At 58.5% G+C, this 27,486-nt stretch overlaps 2 protein-coding genes and 1 long non-coding RNA gene across 3 annotated transcripts; all 3 read right to left on the minus strand.

The window, feature by feature from the left end:
• Window positions 1-12,211: 12,211 nt before the first annotated feature.
• On the minus strand, window positions 12,212-14,233 carry LOC140902216 (uncharacterized). The gene is made up of 4 exons (XR_013634950.1): window positions 14,174-14,233; window positions 13,395-13,523; window positions 12,816-12,843; window positions 12,212-12,261 (listed from the first exon to the last, which is right to left on the minus strand). It is a non-coding gene; the product is annotated as an uncharacterized LOC140902216 (long non-coding RNA).
• Window positions 14,234-14,538: 305 nt separating this feature from the next.
• LOC144929106 (leukocyte immunoglobulin-like receptor subfamily A member 6) lies at window positions 14,539-18,119 on the minus strand. Its single transcript, XM_078850367.1, has 4 exons — window positions 17,971-18,119; window positions 17,115-17,405; window positions 15,288-15,502; window positions 14,539-14,670 (listed from the first exon to the last, which is right to left on the minus strand). Exons 1-4 carry the CDS (start codon window positions 18,020-18,022, stop codon window positions 14,539-14,541), a joined length of 690 nt encoding a protein of 229 aa, XP_078706493.1. The 5' UTR covers window positions 18,023-18,119.
• A 4,845-nt stretch (window positions 18,120-22,964) lies between these two features.
• Window positions 22,965-27,243, minus strand: LOC140901870 (T-cell-interacting, activating receptor on myeloid cells protein 1). Its single transcript, XM_078850368.1, has 5 exons — window positions 27,219-27,243; window positions 26,772-27,056; window positions 25,939-26,223; window positions 24,520-24,585; window positions 22,965-23,639 (listed from the first exon to the last, which is right to left on the minus strand). The coding sequence occupies exons 1-5, from the start codon at window positions 27,241-27,243 to the stop codon at window positions 23,500-23,502; spliced, it is 801 nt and encodes a 266-aa protein (XP_078706494.1). The 3' UTR covers window positions 22,965-23,499.
• Window positions 27,244-27,486: the final 243 nt, after the last annotated feature.

The raw sequence follows: 27,486 nt of genomic DNA on the forward strand, positions 1-27,486 counted from the left end.
GCCTCTCTGGGAGTCTGTCCCCTACCCGGGTTGGCACTGCCTGTCCATGGGGCTCGGGCGCAGGGGGTTCACCCATACGTAACTCAAAACCCAGCTGCATGAGAGATCACCTGCCCCGCCCCACCCCACCTGAGGCCAGCCAGGGAGCCTGACCAGTGGGCCCCTTGCAGCTCTGCCCCCCGCCCCGGGGTTGGAAATAGAGTCTGTGACCGGCAGGAGTCACACAAGACCCACCTTTCCCCAGGCCTTGGGAACGGGGGGCTGTGAGTGCAGGGGAGGGAGCTCTTGGGGGTGGATCTGGGGGGTTCTCCCCACGGCTGCACTGACCGTGAACGTGTCGGTTTCCCCTGCAGGAACAGAACCAGCGTCTGTCAGGGCGGGGGAAGGGGCTGAAACACCGACACAGGGATCGCCCCCCACTCTCTGCAACCAGTGATGGATCAGCCACTGGGCCTATGGGGCCTGTGTGCCCAGGGGCCCTGGCCAAGTGGGGCCCCCTGGAGCCAGGGGCGGCTCTACCAATTTTGCCACCCCAAGCAGTCGCTGCCGAATTGCCACCGAGCCCAGAAGAGCGGCGGAGCTGCTGCCCTCACTCCCCACTGGGCCCCTGGGCCGGGGTGTGGGGACAGAGGTTCTCCGGTCTTGGGGCCGTAGCTGGGGGGTGTCACGGAGTCCCCGGGCGATGCTCTGGAACTGCTCCCTACGAAGCCAGGCAGGACTCTGGGGAAGTCTCCTCTCTGGGAGCAGCCTGTCTGCAGGACACACAGCTCCCCCGGCTCCACCTTCCTGGGTCTGACCTCGGAGCATTCAGCCTCCTCTGCCCCTCCGTGCGCTTCCCACAGCGAGTCTGCCCACGCGGGGTCCTCTGGACTTTGTCCCTTTTGGGGCCAGGAGGACACCAGATTCCTTTATTCTCCAACCCTTTAGCTCTCACCTTGCAGGGGGGAAGGGCCAGGCCCTCAGGTGCCAGGAAACAGGGTGTCGGCCATTCTCTGTGTCCAGACCCCTGCACACACCTGCCCTCTAGGGCTCTGCAAGCATCATACACCCTTATCCCACCCCCTAGATACTTAAGAACTGCACAGGGGAAACTGAGGCGCCCCCACACTATTCAGAGGAAACATTAAGAACTGTAAAAAGAAAAGGAGTACTTGTGGCACCTTAGAGACTAACCAATTTATTAGAGCATAAGCTTTCGTGAGCTACAGCTCACTTCCTCAGATGCATATCCTGGAAACTGCAGCAGGCTTTATATATACACAGAGAATATGAAACAATACTGTTGTTTTGTATTGTTTCATATTCTCTGTGTATATATAAAGCCTGCTGCAGTTTCCACGATATGCATCCGATGAAGTGAGCTGTAGCTCACGAAAGCTTATGCTCTAATAAATTGGTTAGTCTCTAAGGTGCCACAAGTCCTCCTTTTCTTTTTGCGAATACAGACTAACACGGCTGTTACTCTGAAACCTGTCATTAAGAACTGTCCTGCTTTGTCACATCTCTCCCCCCTTCAAGATCGAACTGAGCGGGGTCACTTTAGCTGGTGACCTGGGGAAGTTCGAGGCCACCAATGTTCCCATGGATGCCCCAGCATCTCTCCCGTTCCTTGGTGGGAGTTACACCAGGCCCTTCCAGTTTCACACCCTCCCTTAGCTTGGGGGTGGTCGATAGCACTCGCAGTCCGCATGTGGGAAGGTTTATGTGGCCCGTGCCCTTTGGCCACCCCAAGGTCTCAGATGAAGTGAAAGCTGTTAAGGAGTTAAACAGTCCCACTTCATCACACACAGCCAGTCCACCCAGGCAGGGTCCTGGGGAAGCCAGAGGGTCCTGCTCCCCAACTCCACAGTCAGACGTGACTCTCAGGCAGCCAGTAAAACAGAGGTTTATTAGAAAACAGGAACATGGTCTAACACAGAGCTTGTAGGTGCAGAGAACAGGACCCCTCAGCTGGGTCCATTTTGGGGGGCTGTGAGCCAGACAACCACGTCTGCACTTCACTCCATGTCCCCAGCCAGCCCCAAACTGAAACTCTCTCCAGCCCCCCCCCCGCCCCCGCTCCTCCGGGCTTTGTCCCTTTCCCGGACCAGGAGGGCATCTGATTCCTTTGTTCTCCAACCCTTTAGCTCTCACCTTGCAGGGGGGAAGGGCCAGGCCATCAGTTGCCAGGAAACAGGGTGTCGGCCCTCCCACCGCAGATACGTAAGAACTGCCTAGGGGAAACTGAGGCACCCCCACACTATTCAGAGGAAACATTCAGAACAGTCCCGCTTCGTCACAGGGGGGGCAGAAAGTAGGAAATGGGTTGAGGGGCTGCAGTGGGGGGACAGAATGGGGTGGGACCGAGGGTGGGATAGGGGCAAGGACTGGGGGAAGGGGCAGAAAGGGGTGGGGCCATGGGCGGGGCCGCAGGCTGAGGAGGCGGGACAGGAGAGGGACGGCAGGTGTAAGTGGTAGGGAGGGATCCTCCTTGCTCTGGCCCAGGGCCCCAGGAAACCTTAATCTACCTCTGCCTGTGACTCAGCATCGATTGATCGTTACTGTCAGTCCCAGGGACGGGGGGTTTGTGGCTGGGGATGGTGCCGGCTGGGCAGCCCCTGGGCCCTGACTCCTCTGTGTGTCCCCAGTTCGGGGGCAGCCGGGGGAGCATCCCCTGGGAAAGGCCCCTGCTCTGCAGCTGCCCCTGGGGCAGGGATCCCCCCTCCCTTGGCACCAAATCTCCAGGAGCTGTTGCTCCCCCGTGGCTGGAGAACCCCCCAGTGACACTGTTCCCGCTCCCTGTCCAGGCGAATCCTAGGGCTCTGGGCAGAGCCTGGCTCTCAGCATCCCATCTGGGTGCCGACCTTCTGAGGGTCCGGCTGGGAGCGGGGACGTGGAGCCGGGCCCCTCACCTGCTACCACCAGCTGCACGGGGTGGCTGGGCTGCGAGGAGACGAAGGGCTCTGACCGGGGCCGGTAGCTGCAGCCGTAGCTCCCTCCGTGCTGCCGGCCCACGGTGGGGATGCGGAACTCGGCCCCGTCCCCAGCAGGGTCCATGTGTCGCGGCGGGTTCCGGTCTCCAGCCTTGTGCAGGAAGAACCTCACGTCCCGTGGCTGCCCCTGACACCGGATGGTGACGTCTGCCCCTGGGGCGGTGACCCCAGTGGGGCTCAGAGAGATGGAGGGTCTGGGCAGGCTGGGATCTGCGCACAGGAGACAGGCTGTGAGAGCCAGACCCGGGCACCCACCCAGCCCTGGCCTCCAGCTGCAGAAGAGAAGAGCGACGGGGGGATTTGATAGCAGCCTTCAACTCCCTGAAGGGGGGCTCCAAAGAGGATGCAGCTGGGCTGTTCTCAGTGGGGGCAGATGACAGAACAAGGAGCGATGGTCTCAGGTTGCAGTGGGGGAGGTCTCCTTTGGATATTAGGAAAAACAATTTCACTGGGACAGTGGTGAAGCACTGAAATGGGTTCCCTAGGAGGTGGTGGAATCTCCATCCTTAGAGGTTTTTAAGGCTCGGCTTGACAAAGCCCTGGCTGGGATGATTTAGTTGGGGTTGGTCATGGTTTGAACAGGGGATTGGACTAGAACCTCCTGAGGTCTCTTCGAACCCTGATCTTCTATGCTGCCCGCAGTGACTCTGTCCCCGCTCCCCGGCCGGGCGTCCCCACTGCGGGGTCAGGGCTCAGGGCAGAGACTGGCTCTGAGGATCCCATTGGCACCGAGCCCCTGTGAGGGTCTGGCTGGGCTTGGGGCTGGGAACGGGGACGCCGAGCCGATCCCCTCACCTCTCACCACCAGCTGCACGGGGTCGCTGGGAGATGACACGGCGAACGGCTCCGATCTGCTGTGATAGGAGCAGCTGTAGCTCCCGTCGTTCTCCTGGTGCACGGTGCTGATGGGAAACACAGCCCCAAACCCGTCCGGATCCTCAGGCCTGGCCTCCCTCAGCACAGCACGTCCAAGTGTGACCAAGTTGGGGGATTTTCTTGTTTTCTCCTTGTTTTTCAATGGTTTGCATGCAGAGGGCATGGGACTCAGTTTCCCTGGACGTTACTGGTTTAGAGGTGATGGGAGAGGGAGTTGGTTGGTACAGGGGACCCGCGAGGGAACTGGGGACCCCGGCCAATGGCCTGGAGAATGGAGACCCCAGCGACTGGTGACCGGGAGGCCCAGCTCAGGAGTCACAGCTGGGTCTGGCCAGTGGGAGGACAATGGGCTGAGGAGAGAGGATCCTGGTAACCGGACCAGCTGGTTCCAGCCAGAGGGGCCAGAGGACAGAAGAGGGGAGAGGGGGCCTAGGCGACCCTGTTTACCTGGAGAGAAGACAATGAACAGAGGCGGGCTTCTGGCCAGTGAGATCAGATGCCCAGTTATGAAGCAGGGGGGCTTGGGGCTGGAGAGAGGAAGCAGGCAGAGCCCACCTGGATGCAGGGGAGACTGGGATGTGCTGTGCTGAGGGAGGCCAGGCCTGAGGCACGGAGAGTTTCCTGTGCTGCGTTCAGATGCTCAATAAACCCTCCTGTGTTACGCTGGCTGAGAGTCGCTCCGGGCTAGAGATCAGGGGGCGTTATTCCCTCTGGGAGTGGAGGCCCCGGGGCTCCAGACCGAGTGGACTCCCTGCGGGGACCCACAGCAGAGACAGGCGTGCTAAGGCTCAGAGAGGTGCAGTTCCAGGAGGCAGAGGGGCCTAACCCCCGAGAGAGAGTGGACCCCCGAGAAGGGCTGTTGCACTAAAGAGGGTTCCCCCCAGGGACCGCACAGCCAAGAGTGGGCACCCCCTGGGAGTCCATGACAGGCCTCAATACCCCTGCTGCACTAGGGGGTGCTATGCTGCAGGGGAAGGGGCTCAGTAGAGGGGCAGTCTCCTCTGGCCGTCACTGCTGGCCCTGATACCCCAGTGCACTGCTTGGGGGCGCTGTGCTGCAGGGAGTGGGGGCAGAGGTCACTAGGGGGCTCTCCCCTGGCCGTCAGCCCCAGTGCTAAGTAAAGTCCTACAGAGAGAAATCCTACAAAACCCTGTGCAACAATTACAGCCGTGGCCATCTTCACATCCTCCCTGGTGTTCTCGGCTCCGATGGGCCTCTCAGTAGACAAGCGTCGCTAGCGGGATGGTTCCTGCTGGGGTTTCCCTTGTGTCTTCCCTCTTTGATATTGTAGTTCTGACTACACCTAACACATAAGAACGGCCACACTGGGTCAGACCAAAGGTCCATCTAGCCCAGTATCCTGTCTGCTGACATTGGCCAGTGCCAGGTGCCCCAGAGGGAATGTACAGAACAGGGAACCATCAAGTGATCCATCCTCTGTCGTCCTCCGAGCAAACAGAGGCTCGGGACACCATCCCTGCCCATCCTGGCTAATAGCCATTGATGGACGTAACCTCCATGAACTTATCTAGTTCTTTTTTGAACCCTGTTATAATCTTGGCTTTCACAACATCCTGTGGCAAGGAGTTCCACAGGCTGACTGTGCGTTGGGTGAAAAAATACTTCCTCTTGTTTGTTTTAAACCTGCTGACTATTAATTTCACTGGTTCTTGTTTCATGAGGAGTAAACAACACTTCCTTCTTTACTTCCTCCACACCAGTCATGATTTTATAGACCCCGACCTGATCCCCCGTTAGTTGTCTCTTTTCCAAGCTGAAAAGTTTTAATTTCTCCTGTCACGGAGTCCCTGGGCGATGCTCTGGAACTGCTCCCCATGAAGCCAGTCAGGACTCTGGGGCAGTCGCCTTTCTGTGAGCAGCCTGTCTCCAGGACAAACAGCTCACACAGCTTCCACCTTCCTGGGCCTGACCTCGGAGAATTCACCATCCTCTGCCCCTCCATGCGCTTCTCCCAGCGAGTCCGCTCAGGCGGGTATCCTGGGGAAGCCAGAGGGTCCTGCACCCCAGCTCCGCAGTCAGACGTGACTCTCAGCCAGCCAGTAAAACAGAGGTTTATTAGACAACAGGAACATGGTCTAAAACAGAGCTTGTAGGTGCAGAGAACGGGACCCCTCAGCTGGGTCCATTTTGGGGGGCAGTGAGCCAGATAACCACATCTGCCCTTCACTACATGTCCCAGCCAGCCCCAAACTGAAACTCCCTCCTGCCCCTCCTCCTCTGGGCTTTGTCCCTTTCCCGGACCAGGAAGGCACCTGATTCCTTTGTTCTCCAGCCCTTTAGCTCTCACCTTGCATGGGGGAAGGGCCCAGGCCATCAGTTGCCAGGAAACAGGGTGTCGGCCATTCTCTGTGTCCAGACCCCTGCACACACCTGCCCTCTAGGGCTCTGCAATGATCATACACCCTTACCGCACCACCTAGATACTTAAGAACTGCATAGGGGAAACTGAGGCACCCCCACACTATTCAGGGGAAACATTAAGAACAGTCCCACTTTGTCACATCTCCTCATACAGAAGCCGTTCCAGACCCCTAATCATTTTTGTTGCCCTTTTCCGAACCTTTTCCAATTCCAGTCTATCTTTTTTAAGATGGGGTGTCCACATCTGCACGGAGTATTCAAAGTGTGGGCGTACCATGGATTCATAGAGAGGCTATTCATCTATCCCTTTCTTAATGATGCCCGACCTTCTGCTGGCTTTTTTGACTGTTGCTGCACATTGAGTGGAAGTTTTCAGAGAACTCTCCATACTGACTCCCAGATCTCTCTCTTGCCTGGTAACAGCTAATTGAGGCCTTATCGTTGATATGTAGAGCTGGGATGATGCTTTCCAGCGTGCATCACTTTACATTGATCAACACTGAATTTCATCTGCCAGTTTGTTGCCCAGTCACCCACTTTCTGGAGATCCCTTTGTAGCTCTTTGCAGTCTGCCTGCGACTTAACTAACTTGAGTAGTTTTGTATCATCTGCAAATTTTGCCACCTCACCGTTTATGCATGAAGGTGTGTCACAGACTCACAGGCCCCTGCAAGCTCTCTCGGCTCTGTAGGATCCCGGGAGGAACTCCCCTCCGTCTAACAGCCCTTCTCCGGGTCCATTCTCTCTTGGGGGCTAAGCCCTGGGTTCCACCGTCTCCTGGAACTGTACCTCTCAGAGCCTCCAGCCCGCCTGGCTCTCACCATAAGCCTCCCCCAGGGACTCTCAGCCGGCGTAAAACAGGAGGGTTTATTGAATGTCTGGACAAAGCCCAAGGGCTTGGGCCTGGCCAGTCTCAGCACCGTTCAGCTGGTCTGTCCCAGTCCAGGTGGGTCTGTCCCAGTCCAGGTGCAGCCAGACCCCTCTTTGTCCCCAGTACAGAAGTGACTTCCTTCCAGCTGACCCCCCTATATTACCTTCCCCACAGCCCCACCTCCACCCTTTGGCTTCCTTCTGGGAAAACAAATAGCTCGGGCCCTCTCTCTTCGTCCTTTGTCCTCCCACTGGCCAGAACTGGCCGGCTCCCAACACAGGCTGGGCCACCAGGTCACCGGTTGCTAAGTTCTATCATGTCCAGGCCATTGTCCGGGGTCCAGGCTGCTAGGCGAGGTCACACCCGGCCCTCTGCACCAGCAAAACCCCTCTCCCACCACCTCATTACACATGCCGCACACAGGGGAAACTGAGGCACGCACAGTACTCATGCACAACACTAAGAAAATCCCCCGCTTCGTCACAAGGTGTCAACCCGCTTTTCCTTAGCTGCACTTCCACACCCTGTGATTATTGGTCTGCCCGATTTTTCTTAGGTTGTTTGTAGTTCCTTTTTGTCTCACACGCAGCTACGCATGGCAGGTACCCTGCAGTCAGGACAGGCATTTTCCCATAACCTCACCTGTTGGCACATCTTATGCAGTAACCTTTGGTCTTAGCGGTTATTGCTAGGTCACGCAATCATCTTAAGCCTCTGGCCTAGTCTGGCGAAGCTAAAATCGTACAGGTCTCAGCCTGTAGGTCTTGCTATTAACCGTGCTTTACTAATACCTAATACACACTCCTTACACCTACTTATCTATCCTATACTGCGCTAATCCTGCAACTCCAGTCGAAGGAGCATCCGTTGATTGTATAGGAAATGCACATCCATTGGCCGTACCATCACATAATACACTGAGAAACGGAGGATAAAATGAAGGCTCCACACATAATCGGGGTGTAGTGAGCAGAGCGTCCTCCCTCTGGACTTGAGAGCGAGGGACCACTATGTTCCCCCCTGGTGGGTGGAGCCAAATGTGCCCCGCCCCCTTCCCGGAAGTACCGGGGCGGGGCAGGAAGTATAAAGGGAGGGCCCTGCAGGGGAAGGAGGCAGATGTCTCCAGCCTGCTGCTGAATGCAGAGATGACTCTGTGCTGTGGAGTGCCCTGCCCCCGGGAGAAACCAGTCCTGGAGACGTGGTGCCAGGACTGTCGTCCGCAGTGTACCCCACGGAGACAAAGGACCCCTGGACTGCAGAATCCCCCCACCCCCAACCAGACTGTAGTAGGAAGTAGCCCAGGGTCACCAGACTTTCATCCGGTTTTGTCGCCGGAGCACAGACTGGTGTGTTTGGGTACGATCCCCGCTGACCCAGTTGTGGCACTTCATATTCTCCATCGGGATATGCTTTTGATATGAATATGGCATCACTAAGTTGTATTTTATGCAAGATGGGTCATGTAAGATATCATTGGAAAGATTATGATTTACTGAATGTGATTATCCTGTTTGTATGCATGGATCATTTCTGTATCAGTCAATATTCCTAACTTTAATGTACCAATTACAAAAATGTTTACACCTGAGGAACGCCCACACACAAAACGCCATGAGTCTGGCTGGTTGGTCAATGAACCGTTAGGGGGAACAATAGGATTTTGAAGATGCTAACCTCCCACCTTCCTCAGACGTTTCCTGGGATGCTCCAAACCACCTTTGACTCATGGCTGCTTTGACACGGCAGAGTCATGTGATCATGTCACCTGGTACTGGACTCCATCTTGGACTGATAGTAGTTTTCCACTTGTAGGAGGTGGGGATCAAACTGGGAAACAAAGGATTCCCGCCTTATGTAAATCCTATTTAAGGCTGGGGAGTGAGATAATCAGGGTTCAGATCTTGTGCAGACTTGTGGCACCTTAGAGACTAACCAATTTATTAGAGCATGAGCTTTCGTGAGCTACAGCTCACTTCCTCAGATGCATATCGTGGAAACTGCAGCAGGCTTTATATATACACAGAGAATATGAACCAATACCTCCTCCCACCCCACTGTCCTGCTGGTAATAGCTTATCTAAAGTGATTTCCAGCACAAATCCAGGTTTTCTCACCCTCCACCCCCCCACACAAATTCACTCTCCTGCTGGTGATAGCCCATCCAAAGTGACAACTCTTTACACAATGTGCATGACAATCAAGCTGGGCTATTTCCTGCATAAATCCAGGTTCTCCCAGATGTTCTGGTTTAACTTGGATTTTAACTTGAAGAGTGGTCAGTTTGGATGAGCTATTACCAGCAGGAGAGTGAGTTTGTGTGTGTATGGGGGTGGGGGGGATGTGAGAACCTGGATTTATGCAGGAAATAGCCCAGCTTGATTGTCATGCACATTGTGTAAAGAGTTGTCACTTTGGATGGGCTATCACCAGCAGGAGAGTGAATTTGTGTGGGGGGGTGGAGGGTGAGAAAACCTGGATTTGTGCTGGAAATCACTTTAGATAAGCTATTACCAGCAGGACAGTGGGGTGGGAATAGGTATTGTTTCATATTCTCTGTGTATATATAAAGCCTGCTGCAGTTTCCACGATATGCATCTGAGGAAGTGAGCTGTAGCTCACGAAAGCTCATGCTCTAATAAATTGGTTAGTCTCTAAGGTGCCACAAGTCCTCCTTTTCTTTTTGATAATCAGGGTTGGTTCTTCACTGAATCCCTGCCCAAGCTGACTGCTGAAAACACCTAAAACTGATCTGGGGAAGAAAGGACTGAACCCAGGCTAGAAGTTGTCTGGCCTGTGAAAGGAATACCTGGAGCTTCAAGTTTGTCTTCAAGAAACTCTGCAACCTGCTTAAAACAACATTGAGGGTGAGAAATTACTGCTTGTAGCCAGTTTCTATCGTGTATTAAACTATAGTTTGCATGTTTGTTTTATTTGCTCAGTAATCTGCCTTTGATCTCTTTGCTATCCCTTATAATCACTTAAAATCTATCCTTTCTAGTTAATAAACTTGTTTTGTTGTCTCAAAACCCAGTTTGTGGAACTCATTACTGGCGGGTGGGGGGACAAAGCTATGCATATCTTCCTCCACATTGAGGGAGGAGGCAAATTTCAATTAGCTTATGCAGTACAGTTCTCTGCAGCGCAAGACAAAACAATTTTGGGTTTGCACCCTGAGAGGGTGTGCACCTGAGTGCAGGTCAATTCCTTAGCTGAAAGCTTTCCTATGCAGGGCGGATTTCAGTGTCTGTGTCTTTCCGCAGCTGGTGTGTCCCTACCTGTGTGTGTGTGTGTGCTGGAGAAGGCTTGAGGGCCTGGCTCTGCAGGACAGGGTGAGGAAGCCCAGGCTGGTGGAACGGGTGGGCTCTGTGGTACCCCAGTACATCAGGTGGCATCCCCGGAGTGGTGCGGAGGGAGACTTTGAACGGGGGAACACGCACGCCATGACCTGGCCGCAGGGCTGAGGCAGCAGAAGCTGCTGGAGCAAGAGAGAGAGAGAGGCGGAGGGACGGCAGGCAGCCACAGGAAGGGGCGTCGAGCCGTTCCCCAGAACTGCCAGCAGGAGGCGCCAGCCGCGTGGCGCGTGGAGCACCCCGTCACCGAACTGTTCCAAAGCCGACAGAGGTGCTGCACGTAGGGAAGAAAAACCAAGCGCAGCAGGGCAGGGTGGGGGCGAACGGGCCTGGCAGCAGCTCGGCGGAGACGGATCGGGGAGTTGGGGTGGATCATGCCCTCAGCATGAGGCAGCCGTGCGATGCCGTTGCAAAACAAAAAGCAAAGGCAGCTTTAGGCTGTATTAAGAGAGGGGCAGCGTGCGAGTCCCGGGCGGTGAGAGTCCCGCTCTGCTCGGCGCTGGGCAGGCCGGGAGTGCTGCGTCCAGCTCCGGTCACCTAGGGCGCCCCCCTCGGGCGGCTGTAATAGTGGCTCCTCCCCCAGTAGCAGCAGGTCACGGTGCTCAATGGGCTGCTGTCCGTCCACACCGCTGCACGGCGAACAGGGAACTTAGCTTGGGACCCAGCTTGTTTCACATTATTCCTGATCTTGGCACAAAAACTGGGCGGGTTGTCATAAAATTTGCGGCTGACAAAAAGGCGGGACGTATTGCCAATCGGGAGGAGGACCGGACTATCGTACAGACGAAGATCTGGACGACCTGGAAAACTGGAGCAATAGGCACGGGATGAAATTTAACAATGCAAAGTGCAGGATCATCCACTAACGACAAGAATTTTTGCTATAAGCTGGGGATGTACCAATTGGAAGCAAAAGAGGAGGAGAGTGGGTGGGTTGATCACAGGATGGCTAGGAGATGCCAGTGTGATGTGGCTGTGGAAAAGGCGAATGCAGTCGCAGGATGCATCAGGCGAGGTAGTTCCCATAGAGAGAGGGAAGCGTTTGTACCGTTCTACAGGGCACTGGTGAGACCTGATCTGGAACACTGTGTGCAATTCTGGTCTCCCATGTTCAAGAAAGATCAATTCAAGCTGGAGCAGGTGCAGACAAGGGCTACGAGGACGATCTGAGGAATAGAAAACCCACCTTACGAGAGGAGACTCAAAGAGCTTGGCTTGTTTCGCCGAACCCAAAAAAGGCTGAGGGGAGATACGACTGCTCTGCTCTCTATCAATATATCAGAGGGATAAAGCCCAGGGAGGGAGAGGAGTTATTTACATTGAGCACCAGTTTGGACACAAGAACAAATGGATATAAACTGGCCATCAGCAAGTTTAGGCTTGAAATTAGATGAAGGTTTCCAAGGCCTCGTCTACATTACACAGTTTTGTCGGCAAACAGCAGTTTTTTGGGAGCCAGGAGTGGATGGGGATTCCCCCCAGGTCATTGGCTGGGAAGGTCTGATGAAGAAGTGAAGGGGGGACCCACAAAGCCCCAGGCCTGGGGGGGGGAGAATGAGGGGCAGGGGAGGGTGAGCTCCAGGGAATTGGTAGGGAGGGAGGCAAGAAGCTCAGCTGACACCAGCTACCTCTGGGACCTTCTCATTAGTCCCACCCAGCAGCAGCTGTGAATCAGGCCCCGCCCCATATGGGTGGAGCCCCCACAAGACCCGCCCCTCCCCAGAGCCCCACCTTGGTACCCCCTTGGGTGTGCTACTCACAGATGGGGTCTTGCTGAGCTGGGGCCTTCAACACCCGCAAGGGGCTAGTGCTAAAAGAGAGAAAATCCCCTTGTAAATGTCATATCCCCCCACCTGCAGGGAGAGTCCCCAACACACCCAGAGACCCCCCCATCCTCCCTCACACTGAATCCTATTCCCTAACCCCCCCTACCCCCACCACAGCCACTAGACCCCACTCTCCTGCCAGAGCTGGAGACGGAGCCCAGGTAGAGGCGACATGTGGGGGGGGGGGCCTGCAGGGTCACATGACCCCTCCCAGATTGCTCGGTCACATGCTGCCACCGGGCCCCCTCCCCGCTGAGAAGCTGAGCTGGGGAGCTGCGGTGGACAGGGAGGGGCAGAGGCAGGTGCAGAGGAACAGCTGGGAGCTGCACGGGGGAGGGGGGGCACTGCTTTCCGGGGCGGGGGGGTGTGGTGTGACTCCAGCTCTTCTGGGGTTGTGCCCCTCCACTGTCAGCAGGCCCAGGTCATCTCTGAGGGGTCCTGGCTCCCAACCCCATTCGCCCCCAGAGCCAGGGAGAGAACCCAGGAGCCCTGTGACCCAGGCAGGTCGATCGGGAGCAGGGAGGAGCCACCTTCCTACCTGCTGGGTCTCGCTGAGGTTCCTTTTCCTGCAGAAGGACACAAACCGGAATCCCCCATGAGCCGATGGGGAGCCCCCGGGCCCAGCGCCTAGCCACTCACCCCCCACAGGGCAGCAGGGATGGGGGAGTCTGGGGGGGTCCCCTCTGCTGCTGGGGCTAATCCTGGATCCCTGCTAGGTTGGGCCAGACCAGCAGGGGGCAGCGCAACACCGTCGCATGCACCGGGGGGAAGGACAGATGAACTGGGGGGGGGGCTTTTCCTGTCCCCAATCCTCCCTCGTTAATGACTCCTTATAACAAACCTAATCCACAGGCTGGTTGGCTCCTCTGTCACCCCAGGTACCTGAAAGGCATGGTGCCCGGGGCTCATTATACAGGGACCCCACGCCCAGTGCTGAGATGCGGCCACCTCTGGGGTGGGACAGCTGTGTGTATACAGCAATTACCCACGCAGCAAAACCCCCTACTGAGCCCCCACCCCATTCCTTGGCTTTCCCGGCACAGTCTGCCATCCAAGCCTTCACCTCATCCCACGCTTAGCGGCTGGTTTAACCCTTCCCTCGGTTGGGGGCACTCACTGGCTTGGGTTTTTTGGAAGCAGAGGAAGGCCACGAGGAGGAGGAGGAGGAGGAGGCCAGTGGCTGCTGCGCTCGCCCCGGCGATGATGGGGCTGGTCAGACCCGAAGGCGCCGGCGATTCCGATCCGCCTGGGAAACAGCAGCAGGCCGTGAGTGCCGGGGGGGCCGGTCTGTTCCCCCCCACGCCCCCTCCTACCCCAGGCGACGCCCAAGGGGCTGGGACACCACAGGGCAGAGGGAGCCGAAAATTCTATGGGGAGGATGTCGGGGGCCCCAGGGCATCAAGTGCGGTCAGAGCAAGCAAGATTTGGGGGATTTGTAGTGCTAGGGGGGCGCTGGGCTGCAGGGGATGGAGGGCTCCTTAGTGGTCGCTCTCCCCACCAGTCAGGCCTGGCCTCATTGCACCAGCACGGCGCTAGGGGGCACTGTCTGACCCAGTCTGGCCATCATTTCTAAGGCATTTCACCCCCTTCCTCATTGCCTCACCGAGTCAGGCCAATGGCCCCATCTAGCCTGGTATCCCACCTCCCATGCTGGCTGCTCCTGGCTGCTTCGCGGGGGGCTCCAGGGTACTCCCCCTCCATGGTCACTGATGGGCCCAGCTGCCCATTAGCAGTGGGTTAGAGTCTGAGCAGGAGACTTCGCTCCCCTCCCAAATCCATCAGGCTGGGGGGGAGTCACTGCCCCTGTGAACAGCCTCCATCCCTCCCCCTGGGCAACCACTGGGGGAAGCTGCCCCACAATCTGTGACTCAATAGATTCCCCCCCAGTCCTTGTACCTGGCCCCGCGCTACCCAAGCGGGTGGGATCCGGCACCGCTCCAGGCTGGGTCGGGTCAGTTCCCCCTGCGGGAATAGAACCAGCGTCTCTCAGGGATGGGGGAGGGGCTGAAACACCGACTCAGAAATCACCTCCCACCCTCCGCGACCAGTGGTGGATCAGCCACTGGGCCTATGGGGCCCGTGCCCAGGGGCCCCGGCCAAGTGGGGGGCCCTGGAGCCCGGGCCGCCGGGTGAGCAGAATGGGAGAAGCCACAGCAGCCCGACCCTGGTCCCCTGCAGAAGCACGGGGGGCCGGGGGGGGAGGCAGGGGAAGCCTTAGCACCGGGACCCCCGCCGTGGCCCTGGGGTGGGAGGAGCTTTCGCTACCTGCTGCGGCCTCGGGGCTGGGGGACTCTCACTTCCCGCTGCGCCCCCGGGTCGAGGTGGGGGCCAGAGCTTCTCTGGTCTTGGGGCCGCAGTGCCGGGGGGGAGAAAATAGCAAATGGGTTGCGGGGCTGCAGTGGGGGGACAGAATGGGGCGGGACCGTGGGTGGAATAGGGGTGGGGCCCCGGGGAAGGGGCAGAAAGAGGTGGGGCCAGGTGGGGACGCAGGCCAAGGGGGCGGGACAGGAGAGGGACGGCAGGTGGAAGAGGTGGGGAGGGATCCCCCGTTGCTCTGGCCCAGGGCCCCAGGAAACCTAAATCCACCTCTGCCCGTGACTCAGCATTGATCAGAGTGCAGGGGGGGTTTGGCTGGGGACGGAGCTGGCTGGGCAGCCCCTGGGCCCTGACTCGTCTGTGGGTCCCCAGTGCGGGGGCAGGCGGGAGCATCCCCTGGGAAACGGCCCCTGCTCTGCAGCTCCCACTGGGGCAGGGATCCCCCCTCCCTCAGCCATGATCCTCCAGGAGCTGCTTGCTGCTCCCCCTGGTTGGGGACCCCCCGAGTGACACTGTCCCCACTCCCTGTCCACGGGGGTCCTGTGGCTCTGGGCAGAGCCTGGCTCTGAGCATCCCATCTGGGTGCCGACCTTCTGAGGGTCCGGCTGGGAGCGGGGACGTGGAGCCGGGCCCCTCCCCTGCTACCACCAGCTGCACGGGGTGGCTGGGCTGCGAGGAGACGAAGGGCTCTGACCGGGGCCGGTAGCTGCAGCCGTAGCTCCCTGGGGATGCGGAACTCGGCCCCGTCCCCAGCAGGGTCCATGTGTCGCGGCGGGTTCCGGTCTCCAGCCTTGTGCAGGAAGAACCTCACGTCCCGCCGCTGCCCCTGACACCGGCTGGTGACGTCTGCCCCTGGGGCGGTGACCCCAGTGGGGCTCAGAGAGATGGAGGGTCTGGGTAAGCTGGGATCTGCGCACAGGAGACAGGCTGTGAGAGCCAGACCCGGGCACCCACCCAGCCCCGGCCTCCCTGGCAGGCCCCAGCCACGGGCAGATCCAGGGCCCCGGGCAGAGATTCTCTCCCAGATCCCAGAGCCCCCAGCCCAGAATCCCGGCCCTGCGAGCTGGGCTCCCAGCCCCACAGACACCGAGCCACGGCTCCCTACTGCTTGGGCTCCTCATATGCCCGTGAGTGGCCTTTGCCCCTGCCTCGTTCACTGTGTCCGGCTGCCCTGAGCACAGAGTGGGCTGGTCTCTGGCACCCGCCACTTCAGGGCCTGAGCCCCACACAGGAAGGAAGTCAGCCCCCCGGGAGGCATCAAGGCGTCTTTATCCCCATTCTACAGGGGGAAACTGAGTCACAGTCAGATTCACTTTCCTTCGTGAGCTCCCAGGGGCAGGGATGGTTTCTTCACTCTGTGTTTATGCAGCGCCCGGCACAAAGGGGCCCTGACCATGGGGGGGGCCTACATGCTCCCCCAACACAAGGGATCCAGCGCTATTGAGGCCAGTGTTTGCAGAGGTCTCCACTAATGGTGGGTGTCTCCGTTTGTGGGCGCCCGGCCTGAGATTCCCCCAAGATTGAGGCCCCACCACAAGGAAGGACACTTCTGTAAACCGCGACGTGCTCCCATCACACAGAGTCTGTGGCTGCGCCAGGAGCTGGGCCAGATCTCCTGGGTCCCAGCCCAGCACTGTGTCCAGCAAGCCACCGCTTCTCCAGCCGCACCCCAGCGCTGCCCCCAACACCAGACGGCCACGGCTCCCCCCAGGGAGACCCCCCCGCTGGGCCTCAGGGAGATGCTGGGTTTGGGGTAGCTGGGCTCTGCAGGGGGAAGCAGACAGGCCGTGAGACGCAGGCCCCGTCACCCAGTCCTGGGGCCCGTCCTCACCACGCAGCCTCAGTGGGGGGTCAGACCCGGTGGCCCTGGGGACGGGCTCCTGGATGCCTTTCCACAGGGGCCCACAGTTTCCTCTGAGCCCTGGGCTAACAACATAAGACACGGAGCAACCCCAGCCCCTGGGGACCCAGAGCTCTGCTCCCTAGCAGGAGACAGGCCAGTCTAGTCTCTAGGGTCCATTCACGCCCTGGCTTCTCTGCTGGGAGGGCTGGGAGCCAGGACTCCTGGGTTCTCTCCTCAGCTGTGGGAGGGGAGTGGGGTCTAGTGGGGAGAGCAGGGAGGATGGGGGCTAGGACTCCTGGGTTCTGTGCACAGCACCACCCCTGACTTGTAGGGGACTGTGCAAGTCCCTAGTATACACTGAGGTTTATAACGTTCAGCTCCTCTCATCACCCCATAACTGACATGTTGCCTGGGAAAGGCCCCCCCTGCTCTGCAGCTCCCGCTGGGGGCAGGGATCCCCCATCCCTCAGCCCTGAATCTCCAGCCGCTGCTTCTCCCCTCTGGCTGGGGAACCCCGCAGTGACTCCATCCCCGCTCCCCGGCCGGGTGTCCTCTCTGCTGGGCCCAGGGCTCAGGGCAGAGCCTGGCTTTGAGCGTCCCATCGATGCAGAGACCCCCTGTGGGTCGGGATGGGTGAGGGGCTGGGAGTCAGGACACTGAGCCCGGCCTCTCCCTCACCTCCTACAATGATCTCGATGGGGTCGCTGACATATGACCAGCGATTCTCATCCGTTATGGAGTGATATTCGCAGGTGTAGCTCCCTCCATCTTCCCGGCCGACACTGGGGATGGGAAATTCAGCCACGGTCCCATCAGGCACCGTCTGCACCTGCGGGTTCGGGTGTCCAGCTTTAGGCAGAACGAACTCCAAGCCCAGGTATGAACCCTCACAGCGGATGGTGACACTTCCCCCAACCGCGACCACCCTGCTGGGGCTCACCCACACGGTGGGTTTGGGGTATTCTCGCCCTGCTTTCAACAAGAGACAGGAGTTAAACAGGAAAGACGCAGTCCCCCACCCCGCCCTCCACCCCAATTCAGTCCATCCCTCGTTCAGCCTCTCTAGGAGTCTGTCTCCTACCAGGGTTGGCACTGCCAGCCCATGGGACTTGGGGGTAGGGGGTTCACCCATACGTAGCTCAGGACCCAGATGCATGAGAGATCACCTGTCCCCGCCACCCGGTCCCACCTGAGGCCAGCCAGGGACCCTGAGCGGTGGGCCTCCTGCAGCTCTGTCCCTGCCTCCGCCCGCCCATACCCCCGGGGTTGGAAATAGAGTCTGTGACCGGCAGGAGTCGCACAAGACCCACCTTCCCCCAGGCCTTGGGGACAGGGTGGGGCTGTGAGTGCAGGGGAGGGAGCTGAGGGTGGATCTGGGGGTGGGGGAAGATCTGAGGGGTTCTCTCCCATGGCTGCACTGACCCCGAACGTTTCAGTTCCCCAAGGGGATCTAGAGCCCATGGACGAACCCTGTTAGCGTTTATATGAGCTGAAAAAAATCCACGTGCTGCCCCACCTACCCCCCGATCCTCACGGCCTGTGTGGGGCAGGACGTTGAACCAGGGGATGGTTCCCGTCTGCTTCATCAGACCCCGTGTAAGGAGAAGGCCTTCATCTGCCACCAGATTAAAAGTGCAGCCGAGCAGCAGCCTTTAGCTGAGAAGCAGGAAGTCGAATCCTCAATTTCCATCTACAGGACATTCAAACAATGTCATACCAGGCTGCTAAGAAGGAGACCCCGGCCTAATGGCCCCCACTGTCGCCAGATAAAGAAACAGATCTTGAGATGGTTAAAGAAAACGGAGTTTGACAGCGTCCTGTCTGGCAAGAAATCACTTCTCAATAGCTGTGGTTGTGAACTCCTCATTTCGTTATTGTTCTGTCATTATGGTCCCCACTTCCCTGCTGTTTGTCTGTGTGGTCTGTCTGGTTCTTTAATTGTTTCTGTCTGTTACATAATTAATTTTGCTGGGTGTAAATTAATTAAGGTGGTGGGGTAGGATTGGTTAGAGAAATTTTAGTGATTGGTTAAGATATAGCTAAGCAGGGCTCGAGTTTCACTGTATAAACTGGGCTCCAAAAGGAAGTTCTTTGGGAACCAACTCCAGGACACAGCCCCAAAGATCAGATCTGCCAGACCTCAACGCTCTGCCAATGACACCGGGCAGAAACTGGAGCCCCCCCGATGGGCCTGATCCTGACCGGCCATCAAGAAAAGTTCCCCTGTCGTATTGGGCGTGGTGAGCACTGTATGAGTAGCGTGTGCCGTCTGGTTTTGGCGATTGTTAATAGAGGTTACGTAGGATATTCCTGGGTAAGGCTCTTTCACTGGTAAACGGTCCTGCACACCTGCAGAAGTAGTTACACCCGGAGCCCTACAGATTGGGAAAGAGTGTGGGTATTTAAATTGACCTGGTTACTTACTCCTAGTTACTCCATGGCAGGGGAGGAGGAGCACAGAAGAACGGGGCCGGGTCTGAGCTCACGGGGGGGGGAATTTGGGTTGAGTTTTGGGGAAGGTTCAGGGCTCAGTTCCTCTTTTCCCCACCCCACGCATCCCCTCCCCCGTCCTTGATGTTACCACCCTCCCCACAGATTGATACTCACCTTCCCACGCCCCGCTGTGCACGGCCAGCCAGCAGCCTGGAGAGGACACAGCTCATTAGTGACCAGATCCCAGAGCAACTGGATCCCGCACCCGGTCTCAGATCCCCCCTCCATGGCCACACGCCCTGGCTGTTTCCGATACTCACTGAGGAAGAGGACGGTAAGAGCAGACGCCATGTTGGGGGCAGTCGGGGGCCTTTCAGAGCTGCCACCAACACCCTGGTGCCCAGCTCCACCCACCCTGAGGCCCGAGTGCGAGCGGAATGAGGAACTGCGCCGGGGGCTGCAGCCCCAGGAAGCCCGTGATGCGCTCGGCCCCTTTCTTCCCCATCAGCTGGTTTCTCTGCAGTCTCCAGCCCAAATCTACCGCAGTCAGAGCAAAGCCAGCTCCCTGCAACACCCAGCAAACCACATCCCCTCCTGCAGCTGCCTGGTCACCCCACCCACCCCATCACCTCCCAGCCCCACATGGGAGCTGACCCGTCTGGGGACCAGCTGGGAATGGGGCAATCTCGGGAGGTGTCAAGAGTGCCCAGGCTGCCCTGACCTTTTCCAACAGGCCCGTCTAGCCTCCCTGGAGCAGCAGCTCAGAGCAGAGCAGAGGAGGGAACCCACCACACACACCCCCAGTGCCCCCAATGAAGCAACCCTCTCCCATGGAGCGGGGCAGAGATTCCTTCCTGACCCACATGGGCCCAGCGCTCACCCTGGAGCATGAGGATGGAGGGGCCTGGCCAACCTCCTTCCCAGGTACCATCGCTGCAGATGCTGTTCTTAGCTCAGTGACGTGGCACAGAGACAGGACCGGCGGCTGGGTGGGGTTGCGGTTTCCAGCCCCCATGGCGGGGCGAGAGAGGGGTAAATGTAGATCCTGAGTTGATAAAGGTGCAGTGGATAAATCCGCGAAAGGGGAAGTCTGCCCAGAGCCGGCGCTCGCGTCCTGTTTCTGCTACTGCCAGTGAAACTCTGCACCAGGGCCGGATTTAGGGGCAGGCGTCTGCCTCGGGTGGCAGACTTGGGGGGGCGCCAGGCTAGGGGTGCTGGTTTTGTTGTTAGAGAAAAAAGGGAAAATTGAATATTTGGAGTAAAATGTTTCAGAAGAAAAATTCCAGAGGGAGTTTTTTTATTGCTCGTTGACTCTGCTCAAGCGTCCATCGAAGAAAGGTTCGGACCAATGAAGCACCACGAAAAGACTCCTCCCCACCTAGCAGATGCCCCAGCTCTGACTCCCCAGTTCATTTGCCCTTCACCCCGCAACCCCGACATTCATGCATTGGGCCCCTCAGCTCCCTGTCCTATGCCCCCTCCCCCATTCACATTCCCGCCCCCCATCCCCACCCCGTCCCGTGTCCCCTCATATCCCTGTCACCCCATTTTTGCCCCCTGGCCTGTATCCCCTTCCCCATTCTGTCCCCCCAGCCTGTAGTTCCCTCACGTTACCCCCATCATGTCCCCGTCCCTCCAATTCTGCCCCCTGTCCCAAGTCCTTTAACCCCCTGTTGTGTCTCCCTGTCCCCTCCCCCATTCTGCCCACCCCATCCCCATCCCCTCACACACCCCCAACCTCCCTCAGGGAATGTGGGGCAGAGAGGGGTGTTGGGGGTTGTGGGGGCATGAGATTGAGGGGAAAGAAAATGGAGGACTAAGGGGGCAGGAGTAGGAGGGGGGAAGTGAGAGGGGAAGCTGCCGAGGGGTGGAAACCGCAGCTCCTGGGGGGCCCTGTCTGCCCCCTCCCCCTCACACCGCAAAACAATCCTGCTCCCCGGCTCTGACGTTTGAGGGGCACCTGTCTGCCCTCAAACTCCTGTCCTCCATCCCGACCCCTCTCCCCTTTACCCCCCTCCTAACACTCGCAACCTACTTCGCCCAAACTCCCGGCTCCCCCCAGCTGGCTCCCCGCAAACGCCCGCTGTGGGGGGGTCCAGAAGCGCCGGTGGCTAAATCACTCTGGGCCCTGTTGTGTTCATGGAGATGCAATAAAGGGCCCAAGGTGCGAACACGCCCCAGCCCCTGCCCCACACTGAACAGGGTTAAACACAGGCCGGGGCGGGGTCCAGAGCCCGCAGCCTGCTCAGCCCCACGGCAAACCCCCCAGTGACCCCTGGGACCGGCTGTGACAGACCCAGCAGAGCAGGAACCAGGGGAGCCGTGGCAGGCGCCGTGTGAAACGAGGGGTTTGTTCCGGCCCCGGCCCCGTTCGCTGGAGCGAGTCTCTAGCCGGAAAATCCCCCGGGTTTGGGCGTCTCCCCGCTGGCCCCGGAGACGCTAGCGACTGTCCTGGGGGCAGAGGAGCCGGCGGAGCTGGGCTGGAGCCAGCGTCGCCGCGGCTGCTGTGAAAGTCCGACCCCATTTCCTCCCGGGTTGGGGGTTCAGCCGGGGGAGGGGCGATGGCGTCGGGGTTCCTCTCTCCACCCGCTCTGCTCAGGACGTCTCCGCGGAGCAGGGTCCGGACGGCCCGGGGGGCCCAGGAGACGAGGGGTGGCAGCCAGGAGGGCGAAGCGAGTCTCTTTTTTTAAGTCCCCAAAGGGTGGTGGGTGGCACAGCCTGTCCCCCCAATATTTTATCCACCAATGAGGCCTGGTTTCCGACACCCCAATTTTGGGTCACAGATTTCTGCTCCCCCATTTCTCCAGTGTCCCAGGCAGGCCCCAGCCCATGGGGTCTGTCCAGCGGCCGCTCAGGTTGGACAAATCCCATCTTTCTGTCTCGCCGACTTTCCCCACAATGTTCATTCGTCCAGGTTCTCGTGAGGCTGCCTGAAGTTCTCACTCGCCTTCGTCAGCTGAACCCACCATGGGGGGACATTGGGAGGCTCCGGTATCACAGCTCCCCCTGGGGTGGGGAGATTTGGGGGGCAGGGGAGAGGGAAGCTCTGGGGGTTTGTACAATAGAAATGCAGGCAGGGGAGATCTAGGGAGAAACGGGGAGAGAAAAGGGGCTGGGGGATCCCACTGAAGAGAGAGGAGGGGGACAGACCCTTGGGGGCTGGAAGTGCCGTTATTCCAGCGCCAGGGTCAGACGCAGCATCCCCCTCCCCACTGACAGCCCCAGGCAGAGACAGGCCCGGCTGGGCCCGCGAGTGGGACCTGATGCCCTCCAGGGGCTGCTCCGTGGGGAGCCCAATGCGCCCGGCACTGGGGCAACTCCTCTCGCTGGTGCCGCAGGGGCTGGTGCTCACGGGGCCAGAAGTCCGGGGTTCAATCCTGCGGGGCAGCAGTTGGGTCAGGAGCTGTCAAGGTTCCTTCCCCACTCTGAACTCTAGGGTACAGATTTGGGGACCCACATGAAACACCCCCTAAGCTTATTCTGACCAGCTTAGGTTAAAACTTCCCCAAGGTACAAACTTTGCCTTGTCCTTGAACCGTATGCTGCCACCACCAAGCATCTTACACAAAGACCAGGGAAAGAGCCCACTTGGAGACGTCTTCCCCCAAAATATCCCCCCAAGCCGTACACCCCCTTTCCTGGGGAAGGCTTGATGAGAATCCTCACCAATGGGTACAGGTGAACACAGACCCAAACCCTTGGATCTTAAGAACAATGAAAAAATCAAGCCCGTTCTTAAAAGAAGAATTTTAATTAAAGAAAAGGTAAAAGAATCACCTCTGTAAAATCAGGATGGTAGATACCTTACTGGGTAATCAGATTCAAAACATAGAGAATCCCTCTCGGCAAAATCTTACGTTACATAAAGATGCAAAAACAGGAACATACATTCCCTCCAGCACAGCTTATTGTACCAGCTATTAAACAAAAGGAAATCTAATGCATTTTCTAGCTACTAACAAATTTATCTGAGCATGAGCTTTCGTGAGCTACAAGTCACTTCATCGGTGAAGTGAGCTGTAGCTCACAAAAGCTTATGCTCAAATAAATTGGTTAGTCTCTAAGGTGCCACAAGTACTCCTTTTCTTTTTGCAAATACAGACGAATACGGCTGCTCCTCTGAAACCGGCCATTTTCTAGCTAGATTACTTACTAACTTAACAGGAGTTGGAAGGCTGCATTCCTGATCTGTTCCCGCCAAAAGCATCACACAGACAGACAGGACCCTTTGTTCCCCCCTCCTCCAGATTTGAAAGTATCTTGTCCCCTCATTGGTCATTTTGGGTCCGGTGCTGGCGAGGTTACCTGAGCTTCTTAACCCTTTACAGGTGGAAGGGTTTTGCCTCTGGCCAGGAGGGATTTTATAGCACTGTGTACAGAAAGGTGGTTACCCTTCCCTTGATATTTATGACAGAAGCACTCTGTGGGGAATGATTCTCAAGGCAGAGGGGTTTGGGGGCAGGGGGTTTGTGCTGGAGTCTCAGTCCCCCAAGGTGGAGCAGCTCGTCCCCCGGGGAGATTCTCTTCTCTGTACGGCCAGATCCAGGCTCCTGGGGGCTCAGAAAGATGGTGAGTTAGAGGGGCCCCATGTCGCCCTGGGCCCAGCCCCTGGGGGACACAGAAGGGGGGGTCACCTCACCGAGGGTGCCCCTCTCCGGCGGCTGTAATAGGCTTCAGCCAGGCTCAGCCCCAGGACAAGCAGGACCACGGCGCCCAGCCCCAGGCGGGTGATGTTGGCGTGGGTGAAATCCGGGCGCCCCAGGGGGGCTGCTGCGAGGGGAAGGGGAGAGTCACTCGGCGGCTCGGACGGGGAGATCAGCAGCTGGTGCTGCCCCGGGAGCAGAGCCCCCAACCCCGTGTCCAGCAGGACTGGCCCAGCCCCCTTCTGGGTCTGTCCCAGGTGCCGCGGCTCTGGGGATCCCCGGGGTCGGACCCCTCAGGGGAGGCCGTGTCCTGCTGCCCCAGGGGGCTGAGCTTTAGCTTCCCTGGTGAAGGGGGCACCTGGGCAGTTGAACTCCCCCCTTAGCTACCTGGCACCCCATAGTGCCCTTCTGTCCACCCCCACAGGTACCTCTGCCCCGGCCCATCTGCTGTGCAGTGAGCCCATCCCCGGGGTATCTCGGCTCCTGCCAAACACAACAGTACACGCAGGGGGAGGCTGGGACATCACCCGCTGCCCCCCACATGCCGGTGGTGCCCACGGCCCAGCCAGATGCAGCAGAACATCTATTGGGGGGCGGGGCGGGGATCCCCTGAAAACCCAATGTGGGGAGGGCAAGGAGAGGGAATTCTGGGTAATGGTCACCCCTATTGCCAAGGGGATGTCATGGGGCCTAGGGAAGGGGGTTATAGCCCCAGCCCTCCTGCGCCCAGCAGGGCCCAGTGCCCCAGACCCTGCCCCGCCCCTGGGATCCTCCACAGTTTCCTGGCAGCGACATGCAGGGCAGGAGACTTTGGGGGAGCTGGGGGCTTGGCAGTGAGGAGGGGCAGTGGGGCTGTCTCTCCATCCCCCAATGTCAATGAGCCCCTCTCTGTGGTGTCTGGGCCCCACCCACCCGGATTCACTGCCCCCATCTCAGCCCCAGCTCCTGGACATCACGAGCCTGTTTCCAGGGCTGGTTCGATGGTGATTCCCCCCCAGCTCTGGTACCTGGTCCCGCGCTGCCCGGGCGGCTGGGAGCCGGCTCCACTCCTGGCTTGGTTGGGTCGGTTCCCCCTGCGGGAATAGAACCAGCGTCTGTCAGGGTGTAGGGAGGGGATAAAACAGCGGCTTAGTGATCACCCGACCCCCGACTCAGCATCAGTCGTCACTGTCAGTCCTGGGAGCGTGGAGGGGGAGTTTAGTGGCTGGGGAGTGGGGACTCCCCCCTTCCCTCGCTGTATCAAACCAGGAGGCGTGAATTCTGACACCCCAGAATTGCTCGGAGATCACCAGTGGGGGTGGGGAACCACATGGGATTCGTCATTTTGGGTCCCGTTTTCATGTAGACAAGGTCTTTGTCCATCTTTCTATCCCTCACCAGACGTGCTCCCCTGTGTCCACCACCCTACGTCCCCATTGACCCACATTCCCATGGACCCGTGGCCGTCTGTCCCCACTAGGGCTGCCAACTTTCTAGTCACACAAAACCAAACACCCCTGCCCCGCCCCTGCTCCGTCCCTTCTCCTAGACCCTGTCCCCTGATCACTCCATCCCCTCTCCCTCCATCTTTCGCTCTTCTCCACCCTCACTCACTTTTACTAGGAGGGGGTTGGGGTGTGGGAGTGGGTCAGAGCTCTGGGCTGGGGGTGCAGGCTCTGAGAAGGGCGGGGGATGAGGGGGTTTGGGTGCAGGAGGGGGCTCCAGACTGGGGCCAAGGGGTTTGGGGTTTGGAGTGCGGGAGAGGGTGCATGATCTGGTATGGGGCCGGGGATGAGGGGTTTGGGGTATGGGAGTGGGCTCTGGGCTGGGCCGAGGGGTTCAGAGTGTGGGAGGGGGTGCAGGCTCCGACTGGGGGGTGCAGACTCTGGGGAAGAGGACTTTGGGGTGCAGAAGGTGGCTCCGGGGTGGAGCAAAGGGTTCAGGTGCATCCAAATTTGCGCCCCCCACCACAGAAAAGATGTGGACAAATTGGAGAGAGCCCAGCAGAGGGCAACGAAAATGATCAGGGGGCTGGAGCACATGACTTACGAGGAGAGGCTGAGGGAACTGGGGTTATTTAGTCCGCAGAAGAGAAGAGCGAGGGGGGATTTGAAAGCAGCCTTCAACCACCTGGAGGGGGTTCCAAAGAGGATGGAGCTGGGCTGTTCTCAGGGGGGGCAGATGAAAGAACAAGGAGCGATGGTCTCAAGTTGCAGGTGGGGAGGTCAGGGGCATGCAGAGGAATAAAAATGTGGCCCCTTTTGGAGGGGCATTTTGTGTGCCTCCCGCAGCCAGAGGAGCTGGCTCTGCTCCCCAGAGGAGTTCTGTGCTCTGGCCCCACTGATTCGGGGGGGCCCTGTGCCTGCTTCCCCCCTTGCACTGCCCCTGCCCCGAGGGTCCGGCTGGCTGTACGGCTGGGAGCGGGGATGCTGAGCCGGGCCCCTCACCTGCTACCACCAGCTCCACGGGGTCGCTGGGCTGCGACCACATGGACAGGTCCGATTTGTGGTGATAAGAGCAGCTGTAGCTCCCTGCATCTCTCCGGCTCACGTTGCGAATCAGAAACTCAACCCCAGGAAGCTCCGCGTTCTGCAGCGCGTTCAGGCTTCCCTCTTTGTACAGAAGGAACCTCACGTTCTGGAGCGGACCCCAACACTGGATGGTCACGGCTCCCCCCAAGACGACCCCACCGCTGGGCTGCAGGGAGATGGAGGGTTTGGGGTAGCTGAGCTCTGCAGTGAGAAGGGAACAGGCCGTGAGACAGACCCCGGCACAGTCACTGCACCCCATCCTCGCTGCACGGACCCAGAGATGGGGCCCCTGGGAGAAAACCCAGCCAGAGGAACCTCTCCGAGACCCCAGAGATTCCTGGGAGCTACGACGGAAACTGCCCGAGGACCTAAATCCAGAGCACCCCTCTGCACCCGTCTATCTATCTATTGCGGGCCCCACAGCCTGGAAGCCAGGACTCCTGGGTTCTATTCCCAGCTCTGGGAAGGGGGTGGGGTCTAGTGATTAGATCGGAAGAGGGCTGCGAGTCAGAGGTGCTGGGTGCCACACAGACACGGTGAGAAAAAAACCCCGCCGTAAAGCCAAGTCCTGAGTATCTAACCAGACACAAGGTGCAGGAGGGATGATTATCCCCCATTCATACAAGGGGGAAAGAAGGTACAGGCAGGTTAAGTGACATCCCAAGGAGTGTCCCATCTGCCCAGAGAGCCCCGTGACGGTCTGGCTGGGTGTGGGGCTGGGACTAGGGACACTGAACCGGGCCCCTCACCTGCTACAATGATCCACACAATGTTACTCCGATACGACCAGTTGGGAGGCTCCGATCGGGAGCGAGATCGGCAGCTGTAGGCCCCTCCGTCTTCCCGCTTGGCTCTGGGGATGGTGAATTCACCCTCGTCCCCATCAGCATCCAGCTCCTGGATTTGGAATCTACCTTTATACAGAAATAACCTCCTGGACTCGCACTGACACTGACAGCGGATGGTGACGGCTCCCCCCAGGGCGATCACCCCACTGGGGCTGGCAGAGATGGAGGGTCTGGGCGCAGGGAGCTCTGTGTTCACACACAAACAGGAGTGAGATGGGGAGACACAAACCCCTCCCTGTGTGTCTATAACCTGCCCTTAGTGCCCAGCCCCAGGGACGGTGCCGGGGGTAACAGACACCTCACTGCATCCACAGGGAACTTGAGGGCTGGGTTCGGATCTCAGCCCACCAGGAGGGTGACCATATTTCCCCATGCTGAATATGGGACACCTGGTAAAGTTACTTGTATTCAAGCAAGTTCAAGGGCAATCGATCAGAACTACGCAGTACAAACATTCAAATTAACATCAAATTGACTGAGCCCCTGTTAAAAATAAATACTGCCTAGCTGGGTTCTTTATATTGACCTTCTTATCTGTAAGGTTTTAGGCTTCACATGGGTGGGGGTGACACACACACACCCCTATTCCCTCCCCCCAACAGGGAGAGGTTTTACA

The sequence above is a fragment of the Lepidochelys kempii genome, chromosome 23, assembly GCF_965140285.1.
Source record: "Lepidochelys kempii isolate rLepKem1 chromosome 23, rLepKem1.hap1, whole genome shotgun sequence".
Taxonomy (NCBI): Eukaryota; Metazoa; Chordata; order Testudines; family Cheloniidae; genus Lepidochelys; species Lepidochelys kempii.